This window comes from Carcharodon carcharias, chromosome 17, assembly GCF_017639515.1.
Source record: "Carcharodon carcharias isolate sCarCar2 chromosome 17, sCarCar2.pri, whole genome shotgun sequence".
In the NCBI taxonomy this organism is placed as follows: Eukaryota; Metazoa; Chordata; class Chondrichthyes; order Lamniformes; family Lamnidae; genus Carcharodon; species Carcharodon carcharias.
The window spans coordinates 98,510,271-98,528,385 of NC_054483.1; the positions used below are offsets into that span (position 1 = coordinate 98,510,271).

Consider the following 18,115-nt stretch of genomic DNA (forward strand, 5'->3'; position numbering starts at 1 on the left):
CAATTCACACAATAATCCAACCTTCCCTTCTTCTCCAGCAAAGGTTGGTCCAGCAGCCACACTCATGAACATTTCATACAGCACCTAAGTCTGGCCTACAAGTTCAGGGAGGACGTTGCACAGGACACAGATCCACTGGCTGGGCCACTCCAACACCAAATTACACCATTAAATGGGCAGAATATGGTTTCACATCTTTGCCAACAGATGACTGACAGAATTCTCACTGATATACAATGAGGATAGGAGAGAAGGGTTGGGATATATCAGCTTGTGTTAAATGTTTAAATTTCTTGTACTATACCTTTGAATTCGAACACCAGGCGAGTGAGTGCAAGAACGGTGCAGCTGATCATAGTAACGGATCCGGTTAAACCAGCATAAATCAATGCCAGATACTGGCTAACAGCTTCTACAAAATAAACACAGCTTGTTAGGAATTTTACATCCTCACAAGGTTCTCAATCCCTCTCAGTCCCTTCAAGATGGAAAGCCAGAGTATTGACATGTGCACCACTGGGCTCAGGCAAAGTTTCACAATAGTCCTGACCCCAACAGCTCCTTACTGCTACTGACACCGCAACATCGAATCAGCATCAATTTAAAAAGCAATGCAGAAAGAATTTGCTGCTAGAGATAGTAAGTAATAAAAACTCACCCCTCGTGTCTTCATAGAACCTCAAAAAGGCCTGTCCAATTTCAACCAATAAGGTATAACCATTTCTACGAGCTCCAATCGAGACTTCTTTCATGCAGATTATAACCTTCAGATTAGAAGGGTTTCAGAATTAATTGTGTGGCCATGTTAAACATTACTAATCATCAAACATCAACATCGTGAAACAGCTACCCTGTACAGTAGTGCCAATACAATGGGCTAGTGTTAATATCACTGCATTCCCGCAATTCAACCTGGATTTCAAAACTATGACATGGAATGTTCACAGCGCAAGCACGTGGGTTCGGTCTCTGACATGATCCAGTTATTCTATTTTGATAGTGCCAAATAATGACACAAAATACACAACATAGAAACAGGCCATTTGACCCAATCAGAATGAGCTGGCATTTATACTCCACTTGAGCCTCTTCCCACCCTTCCTCATTTAACCATCAGCAATGACCCTCCATTCCTTTATAACCTCATGTTTATCTTGTCTTCCTTCAAATGCATCTCAATGCATTTGAGGGAGGTAGTAGCAGAGTACTAAACGTCACTGGACTAGCAATCCAGAGGCTCAGGCTGAAGCTCTGGGGACACGGGTTCAAATTGAATTCAATTAATAAAATCTGGAATTAAAAGCTAGTCTCAGTAATATTGACCATTAAACTGTTGTTGATTGTCATAAAAGCCCATCTGATTCACTAATGTCCTTTAGGGAAGGAAATCTGCTATCTTTACCTGGTCTGGCCTACATGTGACTCCAGACCCACAGCAATGTGGTTGACTCTTAATTGCCCTCTGAAATGGCCTAGCAAGCCACTCAGTTCAACGACAATTAGGGATGGACAACAAATGCTGGCCTTGCCAGTGACACCCACATCCCATAAAATATTTTTTTTTAAAGATTTTATTTTTGACATACTTGGATATATTTGCCATAGAGGGAGTAAAATGAAGGTGCACCAGACTGATTCTTGGGATGGTGGGATTGTCCTCAGGACAGATTGAAGAGACTGGGCCTGTAATCTTCTAGAGTTTAGAAGAACGAGAGGTGATCGCATTGAAGTGTACAAAATTCTCACAGGGTTCAACAGAGTAGATGAGTAGATGCAGGAAAAGTGTTTCCCCTAGATTGGCTGGCGGGGGCAGGTGGATATACAAGTAGGGGGCACAGTCTCAGAATGAGGGGCAGGCCATTTAGGACTGAGATGAGGAGGAATTTCTTCACTCAGGGGGCGGTGAACCTTTGAAATTCTCTATCCAAGGGCTTTGGAGGCCCAGTCATTGAGCATGTTCAAAGCAGAGGTCAATAGATTTCCACATATTCAAGATATTAAAGGATATGGGGTAATACAGGAAAGTGGCATTGAGAAGATCAGCCATGATCTAAATGAATGGCAGAGCAGGCTTCAGGGGCTGAATGGCCTGCTCCTATCTCTTATGTTCCTATTCACCTCAACTACTCCTTGTGGTAACAAGGTCCATATTCTCCCCATTCTGGTAAATAAATATCTTCTGGATTCCCTGTTGGATTTCTTGGTGGCTATCTTATAAGCTGATGGCCCTCGTTTTGCTGTCTCTGTATTCACGATACCAAAGCCTTTCATAATTTTAAAGACCTGTATTGGGTCTCCCTTCAGCCATCTCTTTTTCAGAGGCTATTTAATGTTTCCCAATGGGTAAAACCTCACATTTCTGGTCTCATGGTTACAAATTTTATCTTGAAAAATGTGTCGTTCCAATCTTTTCAGTTCAGAGGTTTTATAAGTTTATTTAATGTTTTGCATTTGAACAGTAGCTAGATACTTAACTCATAAATGACTACTTGAAATACAATGACTGCTGTTTTGTGAGTAAATATGGCAGCAAACACAGCACTAGGAACAACCAGCAATCATCTGTTTCTGAGATACTGGTTGAGGGAAGGAATGCCAACACTGACACCAGGAAAGCTCCCTGCTCCTCCATAAGTCCCATGGGATCTTCTACAACAATCTGAACTGGGAAACAATACAATCTGAAAGGCAATACCCCCACAAGATAGCACTCCAGGTATGTCAGTCTACAACCAGATGGGAAAGAAGCTGTTCGAATGATTGACTGTGTCCTACCTCAGGAAGCAGTGCTACAATGAACTCCTGGTGTTCCACTGACAGCTGTTTGACGATATGAATCAGACACTTCAGCCTTGGCTGGAAAGAGAAAATAAGAGTGAGTTTAACTCCATGATTGCCTCAATATCCTATTTCACAGACAGGAATCTTCCACCTTTCACTAGCAGACTCACCCTCTTTGCAGGAGAAGCTGCACTCTTTAAGGAATCCAGTAGTGTTTGCTTCAACTCCTCCAAATGCTTGTGAACAAACAGTCTGCACGGCTCCTTCTCCCCACCACAGATCTCCTCAAGGATCCGATAGGCCTTCTTCTGGGTACGGTGATCTTTGCTCTGACACAGGAAGAGGAAAGCAGCACAGTCAGGTCACACAGATATAAACAGGAACAGGAGTAGGTCATTCAGCCCATCAGGCCTCTTCTGCCAAACAATTAGATCATGACCAATCTGTGGTTTGATCCCCATCTGCTTAGCTTAAGTCATTTGCCCAACAATTTCCAGAGTTCCACAATCCTTTATGTAAAGAAGTGCTTCCTGACGTCACCCCTGAACAGCCAGGCCTTCATTTTAAGTGCAAAGTACTGTGGATGCTACACCAACACATATTGGACTTGACCACTTTTGCAGTCAATTCTTTGAAACCGGGTAAATAGCACGCTCAGCATGCCTGTGGTACTTTCAAGAAGACATCTATGACGTCACTACATACCTGCAGGAATGGGATGATGGTCTGGTAAATGTTATTCATACTGGGCTCAGTGACCTTGGGTGCCATCGCCACAATTAGATCCATTACAGACAACCTAAAGGAAACCAGCAAGTTCAGAATACACTTGTCTTTCTTTAATCTTAGAAATTAGATCATTTAGTCACAGCTTTTTAATTTTAGTTTATGTAAGAAATATTTTTTTCATTTTAGTGATACAATAATCTAACTCAATGACTATTTGACAAACATAACATTGCAACAAATACACCCAACATTAAACTATTGACTGCACTGAAGAGCAGGAAGTCAGGAAAAGTCTCTTCATGCCTGGACCGCGGCGTCCCAGGGCCCCGCGCCCGGTCGGCGTCCTGGTGCATGGCGCCCGGTCGGCGTCCCGGGGCCCTGCGCCCGGTCAGCGTCCCGGGGCATTGTGCCCGGTCAGCGTCCCGGAGCCCGGCGCCCGGTCAGCGTCCCGGTGCGCGGCGCCCGGTCAGCGTCCCGGTGCGCGGCGCCCGGTCAGCGTCCTGGTGCGCGGCGCCCGGTCAGCGTCCTGGTGCGCGGCGCCCGGTCAGCGTCCTGGTGCGCGGTGCCCGGTCAGCGTCCTGGTGCGTGGCGCCTGGTCAGCGTCCTGGTGCGCGGCGCCCGGTCAGCGTCCTGGTGCGCGGCGCCCGGTCAGCGTCCTGGTGCGCGGCGCCCGGTCAGCGTCCTGGCGATCTACCCAACATCATTGGCTCTGTTGTTTTACTGATTCTCTCCTTACCTTGTGAACTCTGAACTCTCTAAATTCTTCAGCTTCTCACTAGCCTTATCTAGGAATCCACACACCAGCTGAAACATTTGAAAGACATTAGCCAACAGTGCAATCTATTAGTCTGCGCTCAATGACAGCATTAACACTGAGTCGATAAATCAACAAACCCCACTCCATTTCAGACAACTCTCACACCTTCTCGGCTCAGAGAATGCAACTCAAAGCTCGTGAGAGTCGGGGGGTGGGGGGGTGGAGCGAGAGACAGGTGGGGGGGTGAGAGTCGGGCGGGGGGGGCCAGAGAGTCGGGCGGAGGGGTGAGAGCATCAGGTGGGGTGTTGAGAGAGTGGGGGGGGCGGTGAGAGAATTGGGTGGATTGTGAGCGCGAGTGGGATCATGAGGCCCGTAAGATTGAGAGCCTGAGTATGATTGGCAGCGTCAGTGCAAACGTGAGTCCTGAGGGAGCATGGTCGAAGGGCCCAGTCACAGGCTAAAAGATTGCCAAACTCTGATTTCCCATCAATCAAATCAGGCAAGATTTGTAAATGTTTCCAGGTTTGTGATGATGAACTCACCTGCTGGTCAGCTAGGGTCAGGTATACTTTGATTGTGTCGAGTACAGGCAGCCTATAGGCTGTACTCTCTCCGCTGGTTGGTTCCATGCTATAAACATTAAACAGGATTGGCAGGAAATTCTTGGCAAATCGACTCACTTCAGCCCGATCTGCCTCTGGAAGAATAAACAGCAAATGACAAGAGTTGGCAATCACTCTGACACGAGTCCCATCCTACCTCTCCCAGGTCATTCAGCTCAATAGCTCCCATTAACAGAGTACCACTTTCCTATTCCCAACCAGAATCTCCCCTAAAGCCTGCCTCACCCCACAACCACCATAGGAAATCTTCCTGCTGTATAGTCTGACCTTCCGCCCTGCTGATAGGACTGGCCAGAGTGAAGCTCTCCCGGTTAATGGGACTAGCCAGGGTGAAACTCTCCTGGTTGATGGAACTATTCTCCAAATGCTCTTTGAACATCTGCAAACTGAATACAACGGCCTGCAGAGTTCCTCAGGTGCAGCAGCAATAGTCTAGGCATACAATATAACTGTCTCAATCCAGAACCAGCAAAATTCTCCCAAGAGGACCAGTTGACCTGAGTCAGGGCTGGACATGATTTGGATTGGGATTGGGCCTGGATCCAGATAAGACAGCAATTGGATATGGATCAGATCAGACCAGAATTGGATTGTTTCTGGAGCTCAATCAGTATTTGTCCAGGTGAAATCTCTGATAACAAGGCCACAACTCACCGTTCTCACAGCCTTTGCTGACCAGAGTGCGAAGAGCCTGACAGATGGTGAGTCGGAGGTCTGGCCGGTCACTGATGGCCGTGCCCAGGGTCCTTGCAATACCTTTAAAAGCCACCACTGTATCTGTGGGTTTAGTGCAGAATCCTGGCAGCAATGTCCAAATCTAAATAAAATACAAACATTAAAGTGATCAGCAAACGGTCCAGAGCTCGAATAAAGGCAACAACATTGAGGAAAATCCTTGGTCCAAACGTGGGAAAAGAAAGTGAATACTAGAGGTGAGGGGACAGTGACTGCCCTCGACATCAAGGCAATAGCTGTCTGTGTGGCACCAAGGAGCCCGAGCAAAACTGGAGTCAATGGGAACTGGGGGGAAATCTCTTTGCTGGTTGGAATCATATCTAGCACAAAGGAAGATGGTTGTGGTTGTTGGAGGTCAGTCATCTCAGCTCCAGGACATCACTGCAAGAGTTCCTCAGGGTAGTGCCCTCAGGCCAACCATCTTCTGCTGCTTCATCAATGTCCTTCCTTCCATCACAAGGTCAAAAGCGGGGATGCTTGCTGAATACAGTGTTCAGTACCACTTGAGATGCCTTAGAAACTGAAGCAGTTGTGTGCATGTGCAGCAAGAGCTGGATAACATTCAGGCTTGGGCTGATAAGCAGCAAGTAACACTCACACCACACAGTGCCAGGCAATGACCATCTCCAACAAAAGAGAATCTAACCATCATCCCTTGACGTTCAATGGCATTAGCTTCATTGAATCTCCCACTATCAACATCCTGGGATTACCATTGACCAGAAACTGAACTGGACTAGCCATATAAATACCGCGGCTACAAGAGAAGGTCAGGGGCCATGAATCCTAACGCGAGTAACTCATCTCCTGACTCCCCAAAACCTGTCCGCCATCTACAAGGCACAAGTCAGGAGTGTTAGAGGTCAGGATGGAATACTCCTCAGTTCTGTCGAAGGGTCTTGAGGACTCGAAATGTCAACTCTTTTCTTCTCCGCCGATGCTGCCAGACCTGCTGAGTTTTTCCAGGATATTCTGTTTTTGTTTTGGATTTCCAGCATCCGCAGTTTTTTGTTTTTTGGAATACTCCCCACTTGCTTGGGTGAGCGCAGCTCCAACAACACTCAAGAAGCTCGATACCATCCCAGGACAAAGCAGCCCGCTTGACTGACCTCCCATCCACCACCTTAAACATTCATTCCCTCTAACACTGACACACAGTAGCAGCAGTGTATACCATCCAAAAGGTGCACTACAGCAACTCACCAAGGCTCCTTCGACAGCACCTTGCAAACCCATGACTAGTCCCACCTAAACAACAGTTCCTAAATTTTTCCATCTGTGGACCAATTAGGCAGGGCAAAAGACTGCTTGGACTGCCTACAAGTCCTATGCGCCGCCTACATTCACTTTCCACTAATAAAAAAAAATCAGACTTCATGAGAATTTATGAAGTAAATTAATTCGTGTAGAAACAAAAGTATAGACATTTTCATATTGTAAACATTAATATCACAAGACAATACATTGAGTTGAACATTTCTAATATATGTTATACAATCATCAATACTTATCTTACATTTATATTAATCAAACAAACTAAACTGTAACTTGTGTGGGGCGCAAGTTATCATAGGTGTGAGCAACAACAATGTAGTTTTATAAACAAGATTTCATAAAAATCTTATTTAGAAAGCTACATTGTTGTTGCGTGCAGTTATGACTAATGTGCCATATACGTGGGAGCTGATCTGGCTGTGTAACATGTCATGAAAGTATAATAATTCTCATAATATTGTTGTGATTTATTGTAAAATGAGGTTAATAGTGGGGTTTGGATAGTTTCTGTGTGTGTGAGAGATTTAATTGAATTGGAGACAGCTGGTCTGGAGGGTTTGATTCATCAAAAAAAGCTAGGTTTGAAATGCTAAAAATGTAAACATGACTGAAGTCTTAGAATGTAAGGTAAGGGGAATTTGCTTTTTTAGATAAATCAGGGCAGTTTGAATTTCAAAGAGATGGTAGGATGTTTACACCTAGCCAGAGAAGCTAGGCCAAGCAGTGTGTTTAATTTTCCCAAAGGTTACTGACAATATTAGTACCATGAAAATATTTATATTACAAGAAAGGTAAAGCTCCAAAGACATAAGGGATCAATGGAATTTACATTAAAATGGAGAAACATGTATAAAGGAGAACGAGAGTATGTTTTCAGGGAAGGCATTGTAAGATCTAACAGAAGTGTGAGAAGCCTCCAGTATTTGTGCATTAAGCTGCTGTCTACAGAAATCGAAGCTGGGAATAGCCACTTTGAATTCTACTGACCAGGGTATTATGTTGACTTGCCTGGATCTGTTTAAAATCTATTTTATTTTTACTGTTGCTTTAACAGGGGTGTAACTGGAAGCCAGATTAATGAGGGGTTTTAGGAATTATTATAGTAGTAATTTGTAGACCTATGTATGTGCTTGAAATCTTTTCCTTAGTTAATAAATGCTTAATTTAGTTTTTCTTTAAATCTCTGAAGTCTTGGTGGACTTATTACTTCCGAATTCAGCGCAAGCATCTCGAAATAAATGCAAATTGCAAAACCAGTGCGATATCGTGGTCAAGTTTCCCTCGTGGATTTGATCCACCTGGCTCACATCACCTGCCACGTTAAAACAAACCTCATGTGAGTGGTGGGTATGATAGTTTGGGTCTCTTCTCTTGTGTTGGCCTTGATCTAAGATGTTGTGGGATTTGTATTTTGGACTCACTGGACAACTGGAGGATCCCTGAGGACCACACTTTGAGAACCACTAATCTAGAAGGAAGAGGTCAGCTGGAACACCATCACCTGCAGTTCCCCACCAAGTCACTCACCATCTTGACTTGAAATATATTGCCATTCCTTCACTGTCGCTGGGTCAAAATCCTGTAACTCCTTCCCTAACAGTACTGTGGATCTACCTACACCACATGGACTGGAGCGGTTCAAAAAAGCAGCTCACCACCACCTTCTCAAGGGCAATAAATGCTGGCCTTGCCAGCAATGCCTACGTCCCATGCACGAATAAAAAATCCTGGAACCCAGCCACCCACCCAAAGATAGAATGGACTTGCACCTCACTGCCCTAAACTAGACTGCGCTCCAAGTGAGAAGGCAGCGTTTAACAAACCGCAGCAGGCAGATATTGAACGGAATTATGAGAAGGAAAGCACAGGGATAAATCACTGTCCTTCCCTTTCTATATTGATTCACTGCTCTCACTAGGTCCATCTGCAGGGCCTTACCTGCCACTGTAATGTGTCATAAATTTTAGCTTCAAGGGGATGGCCAGACTGAGCAAGTTCGAGAGCTGCAGAAAGAAAGAGAATCAGTTCAGGATCAGGACACACAGGCAGCACAATCAGAGACATTTAAAGGCTGGAGCCACAAACAATGCCAGGATTTCCTCCATCTTCGCCCATTCCCCACAGACCTTCCATACCACACTCCCATGTCAGTGTGGCCTCAACCCTCCCTTCTCCTCACCCCCTCCCTGCCCCTCACCCCCTCCCCGCCCCTCACCCCCAACTACCTCTGTTCTTGAGATTTGCTGCCAAGGGAAGAAAGTATTTGTTGAAGAACGTGAGCTGCGTGTGTTTGACATGGTCTCGGATCACAGGAATGAGCCAGCTCCGGGGGAAGTCGAACCTCTCCCTAAAATAAAAAGGCATGTTAGCTAGAGAAGGCAACCAGTGAGTGCAACACATACACGACCTAAATCCCACATATTGCAGACGCCAGGCAGCTAGATCTGTCTTAGCTCTGGCACCTGGGTGTCGCCTAAACTGCACAATGGACTCCCTCTCAGAAAGCACATGCCTACCTGCCCAGACCCACCTGCCTCCCACTCCCCCACCAGTGCAGAAATGCCCTCCCCAGCAGGGCATCCCACCTGCCACCCCACCAGCAGACACCTCAGACCAGCAGGTAAAGCCTGAGGTCCCATCCTCACTGGATACAGTGTTGTTTCTGGAGTTGCGGCGAAGGAGGAATCAGGGAGGGAGTGAGTGAGGGGGGGGGTCAGTGAGGCAGCGAGGCGGGAGGCAGGGAGGTCGAGAATTAGCAGGCGAGCAGTTGGGTGTTATGGAGGCAGTGAGAGGGGAGGGGACATTGAGGAGCCTTCCTCCTCTTCTGGTTCTTTTGTCTTTCATTTTAAATCAGAGTCCCTGACCATTCTACCATTGGAAATCAGTTTTCCTTATTCGCTCTATCAAAAACACTTCCTGATTTTGAACACCTCTATCAAATCTCTGCTCTAAGGAGAATAATCCCAGCTTCTTCAGTTCCTCCCACAGAAGTGAAGTTCCTCATCCCTGATACCATTCCAGTAAATCTCCAAGATCTTGACATCCTTCTTCACTTGAAAGGCCCAGGACTGAGCACAATACTGCAGCTGGGTCCAAACCAGTGTTTTTAAACAGGTTTAGCATCACCCCCTTGCTTCGTACTCTAACCCTCTGTTTAAAAAGCCAAGAATCCCATATGCTTTTTTAACAATCTTCTCAACTTGTTCTTCCATCTTCAAAGAGTTGTGTACATACACCCGCATCTCTCTGTTCCTGCATCCCTTTTAAAATTGATTTGGATTACATTGCCTTTCCTTAGACTTCATAAAAAACACTTCATATTTCTGTGTTCAATTTCATCCATCATGTGAGTCCATTTCACCAGCATGTCTTATGTCTTCCTTAAGTCCCTTTCTGTTTTCCTCACTGTTAGTTATATATGAGTTTCATGCCTGCTGCAAACTTAGAAATTATGTCCTGTATACCCAAATTTTAATATCTATCAAAGAGAACTGTGGTGCTAACACTGACGCCTGAGGAACACCAATGTACACTCGCTCCAGTCTGAAAAACAACCATTCACTGTTACCCTCTGCTTTCTGTCCCTTAGCCAATTTGGTTTCCACTTTGCCAGTATTCCTTTTATTCCCTTTCCCACGAATACATCACTCACTCAGTGCCATCGATTTGCAGGGGGATCGCCTGTAGAACAGCTTCAGGCCCCATGCTCTCCACTGCCATTCCCACTGCTCGTTCCAGCTCACCAGTATGGGGGAAATGTGGAGTCTCTCGCAGATCAGACAGAGCCTGCAGACACTGAAAACAGAGACATGGTCAGAACAGATAGTCAAAAGCAAAACAAATTATCTGCTCATCATCACATTGCTGTTTGTGGGAGCTTGTTGTGCTCAAATTGGCTGTTGTTTCCAATATAACAGTGATGACCTATACATGAAGAAGGACTTCATTCACTTTAAAGTGCTTTCGGACACTCTAATGTCATGAAGCCATGCCACACAAATGTAATTCTTGATCTTTTATTAAAAAACAATTCAGGCTCACTAACCAGATCTATCTCCAAGCAAATGCCCTCAGACCCACTCACTCTCTGAGTCTCTCTCCATTTGCCCCTGATAACACTTTCTCTCTTCATCAATCAGCAGCCTCCATCTCCCTCTCTCTCCACCTGCCCTGGCCCCTCTCCCTCTGTCCCCAGCCTCATTCATTCACTCACTCTCTCTCTCTCCCTCCCTCTGTCCCCGGCCTCATTCACTCACTCTCTCTCTCTCCGTCTGTCCCTGGCCTCACACTCACTTTCCATATGTCCCTGGCCTCATTCACTCTCCCTCCACCTGCCCCTGGCCTTACTCTCTCCCCAACTGTGCCCTGCCTCACTTACTTTCTCCATCTGTCCCTGGCCTCACTCACTCTCTATCCATCTGCCCCCAACCTCACTTATTCACTCTTTCCATCCGTCCCCGGCCTCACTCGCTACCTCCATCTGTCCTCGGCCTCACTCGCCCTCTTTCAATCTGTCCCCTGCCTCACTCACTCTCTCTATCCATCTGCCCCCAGCCTCACTCACTCCCTCCCTCTCTCCATCTGTACCCAGCTTCACTCACTCACCCACTCTCTCCCTCTCTCCATTTGTCCCCGGCCTCATTCATTATCTCTCTCTCCCTCTCTCCATCAGTCCGTGGCCTCGCGCTCTCTCTCCATCTGTCCCCAGCTTCACTCATTCTCCATCCACCTGCCCCTGGCCTCGCTCTTTCCCCATCTGTGCCCTGCCTCACTCACTTTCTCCATTTGTCCCCAGCCTCATTCACTCTTTCTCTCTCACATTCCATCTGCCCCACTCCCACTCACTCACTCTCCATCAGACCCTGGCCTCACTCACTCTCTCTCTATCTGTCCCCGGCCTCACTCCCTCTCTCTCCAACTGTCCAAGGCCTAACTTGCTTTCTCTTCATCTGTCCCCGGCCTCACTCGTTCACTCTCTCCATCTGTCCCCGGCCTCGCTCACTCTCTCTCTCCATCTGTCCCCGGCCTCACTCACTCACCATCCGTCCCAGGCCTCACTCTCTCTCTCTCCATCCGTCCCCGGCCTCACTCACCCACTCTCCATCCGTCCCCGGCCTCACTCTCTCTCTCTCCATCTGTCCCCAGCCTCAATCACACACACTCTCTCTCTCTCTATCCGTCCCAGGCCTCACTCACTCTTCATCCGTCCCTGGCCTCACTCACTCTCCATCCGTCCCCGGCCTCACTCACTCTCCATCCGTCCCCGGCCTCACTCACTCTCCATCCGTCCCCGGCCTCACTCACACTCACCATCCATCCCAGGCCTCACTCTCTCTATCCGTCCCTGGCCTCACTCACACTCACCATCCGTCCCAGGCCTCACTCTCTCTATCCGTCCCTGGCCTCACTCACACTCACCATCCGTCCCAGGCCTCACTCTCTCTATCCGTCCCCGGCCTCACTCTCTCTATCCGTCCCCGGCCTCACTCACACTCTCTCTCTCTCTATCCGTTCCCGGCCTCACTCACTCACCATCCGTCCCAGGCCTCACTCTCTCTCTCTCTCACCTGCTTCATCACCGGATAGGCTTGTGCGCCAATGACCTCAAAGAATGTGCCAAGAACCTGTAGAACAAAGGCCCAGGAAGAGTAGAACCGATAGGCCAGCCCATCCTCCACTGCCCTGCAATACAAACAGCAACCAATCAGCACCACATGACAGGGATAACATCAATCACAGCACAATAAAAAGATTTATTTCTCATCAATCAATTTCTTGATGGCAAGACGAGATATCATGAATTATACACTAACCCTCCCACACCGACTGAACCTATCCAGCCCCCCTCACCCACACTGATCACCCCCATACTGACCCCTCCTTCCCCATACTGACCATATCCACATAATTGTCCAGCCCCCCCCACCCCACTCCTCCACAGTGACCCTATTTCCTACATGCAGAGACAGCAAGTGGGATAGTCACAGTAAGACCATTGAGAGCTCAAACATCTCACCTGAACATCTTACAGATGTGGGAGGCATGTCCCGAGGGGGAGGATGAAACAAAGACTCCGATATCAGTAGCGAATGGAGCCACACACTCCCTCAGCAACACCTGTACAAACAGCATTAAGCAGGAGCAATCAGAAACCTTAATTACATTCAGTATTTTTTTAAATTAATTTACAGGATTTGGGCTTTGCTGTCTGGACCAGCATTTATTACCCAACCCTAATTGCCCTTGAGAAGGTGGTGATGAGCTGCCTTCTTGAACTGCTGCAGTCCATGTGGTGTAAGTGCACCCACAGTGCTGTTAGGGAGGGAGTTCCAGGATTTTGACCCAACGACAGTGAAGAAACGGCGATATATTTCCAAGTCAGGATGGTGAGTGGCTTGGAGGGGAACATCCAGGGGATGGCATTCCCTTGTGTCTGCTGCCCTTGTCCTTCTAGATGTTAGTGGTCGTGGGTTTGGAAGGTGCTGCCTAAGGAGCCTTGGTGAATTCCTGCAGTGCATCTTGTAGATGGTACACACTGCTGCTACTGTGCGTCAGTGGTAGAGGGACTGAATGTTTGTGGATGGGGTGCCACAAAAGCGGGCTGCTTTGTCCTGACCAGTGTCAAGTTTCTTGAGTGTTGGTGGTGCTATCTCATCCGGGCAAGTGGGGAGTATTCCATCACACTCCTTGGAGATCGTGGACAGGATTTGGGTAGTCAGGATGTGTGTTACTCGCCACAGGATTCGTGGCTTCTGACCTGCACTTGTAGCTACAGTGTTTATATAGCTAGTACAGTTCAGTTTCTGGTCAATGATAAACCCCAGGATGTTGATAGTGGAGGATTCAGCGATGGTCATGTCATTGAATGTCATGGGGCGATGGTTAGATTCTCTCTTGTCAGCAATGATCATTGCCTGGCAGTTGTGTGGCGTGAATGTGACTTGCCACTTGTCAGCCCAAGCCTGGATATTGTCCAGGTCTTGCTGCTTTTGGACATGGACTGCTTCAGTATCTGGGAAGTCACGAATAGTGCTGAACATTGTGTGATCATCAGCGAACATCCCCAATTCTGACCTTATGATGGAAGGAAGGTCATTGACGAAGCAGCTGAAGATGGTTGGGCCTAGGACACTACCCTGAGGAACTCCTGCACTGATGCCCTGGAATTGAGATGACAGAACAATAACCACAAGCATCTTCCCTTGTGCTAGGCATGACTCCAAACAGCCGAGAGTTTTCCCCGATTCCCATTGATTCCAGTTTTGCTCGGGCCCCTTGATGCCACACTCAGTTAAATGCTGCCTTGATGTCAAGGGCAGGCACTCTGACCTCACCTCTGGAGTTTAGCTCTTTTGTCCATGTTTGAACCAAGGCTGTAATGAGGTCAGGAGCTGAGTGGCCCTAATGTAACCCAAAATGAGCATCATGAACAGGTTATTGCTAAGCAATTGCTGCTTGATAGCACAGTTGATGGCCCCTTCCATTACTTTACTTATGATTGAGAGTAGACTGATGTGGCGGTAATTGGCCGGGTTGGATTTGTCCCGCTTTTTGTGTACTGGACATATTTGGGCAATTTTCCACATAGCCGGGTAGATGGCAACTGTACTGTAACAGCTTGGTTGGAGGTGCAACTTGTTCTGGAGCACAAGTCTTCAGGATTACAAATGAATGGTGTCAGGGCCCATAGCCTTTGAAGTGTCCAGTGCCTTTAGCCATTTCTTGATATCGCATGGAGCGAATCAAACTGGCTGAAGACTGGCATCTGTCATGCTGGGGACCTCCAGAGGAGACCAAGATAGTTCATCCGCTCAGCACTTCTGGCAGAAGGTTGCTACAAAAGCTTCAGCCTTATCTTTTGCACTGATATGCTGGGCTTCCCCATCATTGAAGTACCTCCTTGAAGAAGTTCTGTTCCTCTCTGCGACAAGATTTCCGTATCTCTTTGTTGCCTTGTTCACCTTCATTGCTTTCCATTTCCCTCCTAGTGTTTGACAAGGTGTTTACTAAAACCCGCTTTCACAGCCATATCTCCTTTCTCAGTGACTGTCTCCGTCTCCGACTTACCCCACGTGGATTTCAACTGAAATTCCACCCCTCATGTTTCGAACCCACCCAGGATTACAGGTATCTCCGGGACATAAAACGTTTCTCGGACTGCTGTTCCCGTCACATTCTGAAATCCACACTCAGTGCCATGCGCCGCCATATGAACACACTCGACCTCTCCCTCCAGCAGCACCGCCGTACCCTTTTTCAAAGCTGCGCGTGCCCCCAGTTTCATTTTATCCTTCGGCTCATCCGACGCCTCAACAAGAAACTTTTTCTCTTTCTCTCAAGTGCTAAGGAACGCAAGCTCCAACAACTCATCGACACCAACACCCATCTAGGACCCTCCACCCCTGCCTGTCCCTCCGTCCCCACCCTTTCTTCCAATCGCAACCCCAGCCGTGTATTCACTAAACCCCCTGACCTTCCCGTCTCCGATGCTGAACATTCAGTGCTCAGCAAAGGACTTAGTTTCATACCTTTACGCCCTCACCTCAATGAATTTCGGGCTCGGCATGATACTGAACTCTTCTTCCGCCGTCTTCGTCTCCGGGCTCACTTCTTTGGGCAGGAGTCCTCTCCCAGTTCAACGGATCCTTTTACCCGTCTCCAATATTCTCCCTCCACCTGGACCCCTCCCTCTGGATTCTTACCTTCTCTCGATCTTTTCATTGAGAACTGTCGGCGCGACATTAGTCGTCTCAATTTCTCTGCTCCTCTCACCCATTCTAACCTGTCTCTCTCTGAACTTACTGCACTCCGTTCTCTCAGGTCCAACCATGACACTGTCATCAAACCCGCTGACAAGGGTGGTGCTGTTGTTGTCTGGCGCACTGACCTCTACCTCGCGGAGGCTGAGCATCAACTCGCAGACACTTCCTCCTACCTCTCCCTGGACCATGACCCCACCACTGAACATCAAGCCACTGTTTCCAGGACTGTCACTGACCTCATCTCCTCTGGGGATCTCCCTCCCACAGCTTCCAACCTGATAGTCGCCCAACCTCGGACGGCCCGCTTCTATCTCCTACCCAAAATCCACAAACAGAACTGCCCCGGTAGACTGATCGTCTCAGCTTGCTCCTGCCCCACAGAACTCATTTCTCATTATCTTGACTCCCTTCTCTCTCCCCTTGTCCAGTCCCTTCCCACCTACATCCGTGATTCCTCTGACACCTTACGTCACATCAACAATTTCCAGTTCCCTGGCCCCTACCGCTTCCTCTTCACCATGGACGTCCAATCCCTCTACACCTCCATCCCCCACCAGGATGGTCTGAGGGCCCTTAGCTTCTTCCTCGAACAGAGGCCCGAACAATCCCCATCCACCACTACTCTCCTCCGTCTGGCTGAACTTGTTCTCACGCTGAACAATTTCTCCTTCAACTCCTCTCACTTCCTCCAAATAAAAGGTGTGGCTATGGGTACCCGCATGGGCCCCAGCTATGCCTGTCTCTTTATGGGGTATGTGGAACATTTCTTGTTGCAGTCCTACTCTGGCCCCCTTCCACAACTCTTTCTCCGGTACATCGATGATTACTTCGGTGCCGCTTCATGCTCTCGTCAGGACTTGGAAAAATTTATTAATTTTGCTTCCAATCTCCACCCCTCCATCATTTTCATGTGGTCCATCTCTGACACTTCCCTTCCCTTCCTTGACCTCTCTGTCTCAATCTCTGGTGATAGACTGTCCACGAATATCCATTACAAACCCACCGACTCCCACAGCTATCTCGACTACAGCTCCTCACACCCTGCTTCCTGTAAGGACTCCATCCCATTCTCTCAGTTCCTTCGCCTCCGTCGCATCTGTTCTGATGATGCTACATTCAAAAACAGTTCCTCTGACATGTCCTCCTTCTTCCTTAACCGAGGTTTTCCACCCACGGTCGTCGACAGGGCCCTCAACCGTGTCCAGCCCATCTCTCGCGCATCCGCCCTCACGCCTTCTCCTCCCTCCCAGAAACATGATAGGGTCCCCCTTGTCCTCACTTATCACCCCACCAGCCTCCGCATTCAAAGGATCATCCTCTGCCATTTCCGCCAACTCCAGCATGATGCCACCACCAAACACATCTTCCCTTCACCCCCCTTATTGGCATTCCGTAGGGATCGCTCCCTCCGGGACACCCTGGTCCAATCCTCCATCACCCCCTACTCCTCAACCCCCTCCTATGGCACAACCCCATGCCCACGCAAAAGATGCAACACCTGCCCCTTCACGTCCTCTCTCCTCACCGTCCAAGGACCCAAACACTCCTTTCAAGTGAAGCAGCATTTCACTTGCATTTCCCCCAACTTAGTCTACTGCATTAGTTGCTCCCAATGTGGTCTCCTCTACATTGGAGAGACCAAACGTAAACTGGGCAACCGCTTTGCAGAACACCTGCGGTCTGTCCGCAAGAATGACCCAAACCTCCCTGTCGCTTGCCATTTTAACACTCCACCCTGCTCTCTTGCCCACATGTCTGTCCTTGGCTTGCTGCATTGTTCCAGTGAAGCCCAACGCAAACTGCAGGAACAACACCTCATCTTCCGACTAGGGACTTTACAGCCTTCCGGACTGAATATTGAATTCAACAACTTTAGGTCGTGAGCTCCCTCCCCCATCCCCACCCCCTTTCTGTTTCCCCCTTCCCTTTTTTTTCCAATAAATTATAAAGATTTTCCTTTTCCCACCTATTTCCATTATAAAAAAAACCCCACTAGAGCTATACCTTGAGTGCCCTACCATCCATTCTTAATTAGCACATTCGTTTAGATAATATCACCAACTTTAACTTTAACACCTATGTGTTCTATTGTACTATTGTCGTTGACATCTTTTGATGATCTGCTTCTATCACTGCTTGTTTGTCCCTACAACCACACCCCCCCCCACCCTCCACCTCTCTGTCTCTCTATCTCTCCGCCCCCCACACACACACACACCTTAAACCAGCTTATATTTCAACTCTTTCTTGGACTCGAACTCAAGTTCTGTCGAAGGGTCATGAGGACTCGAAACGTCAACTCTTTTCTTCTCCGCCGATGCTGCCAGACCTGCTGAGTTTTTCCAGGTAATTCTGTTTTTGTATTGAGGATGGGGATACTTGTGGAGCCGCCTCCTCCAGTGAGTTGTTTAACTGCCCACCAACATCCACGATTGGATGTGTCAGGACTGTAG

The 18,115-nt window shown here is 47.9% G+C and overlaps 1 protein-coding gene across 1 annotated transcript in view; it reads right to left on the reverse strand.

Moving 5' to 3' along the window:
• The window catches only part of rrp12 (ribosomal RNA processing 12 homolog), a 60,804-nt gene that overhangs the window by 12,916 nt on the left and 29,773 nt on the right, over positions 1 to 18,115 (reverse strand). The window contains exons 12-24 of the mRNA XM_041210283.1: positions 12,917 to 13,017; positions 12,468 to 12,582; positions 10,553 to 10,695; positions 9,126 to 9,247; positions 8,839 to 8,903; positions 5,545 to 5,707; positions 4,810 to 4,964; positions 4,247 to 4,314; positions 3,487 to 3,580; positions 2,952 to 3,110; positions 2,776 to 2,856; positions 659 to 764; positions 305 to 412 (exon numbers count right to left, since the gene is read on the reverse strand). Coding sequence (XP_041066217.1) covers positions 305 to 412; positions 659 to 764; positions 2,776 to 2,856; positions 2,952 to 3,110; positions 3,487 to 3,580; positions 4,247 to 4,314; positions 4,810 to 4,964; positions 5,545 to 5,707; positions 8,839 to 8,903; positions 9,126 to 9,247; positions 10,553 to 10,695; positions 12,468 to 12,582; positions 12,917 to 13,017 — 1,480 coding nt within the window. The remainder of the gene's footprint in view (positions 1 to 304; positions 413 to 658; positions 765 to 2,775; positions 2,857 to 2,951; positions 3,111 to 3,486; positions 3,581 to 4,246; positions 4,315 to 4,809; positions 4,965 to 5,544; positions 5,708 to 8,838; positions 8,904 to 9,125; positions 9,248 to 10,552; positions 10,696 to 12,467; positions 12,583 to 12,916; positions 13,018 to 18,115) is intronic.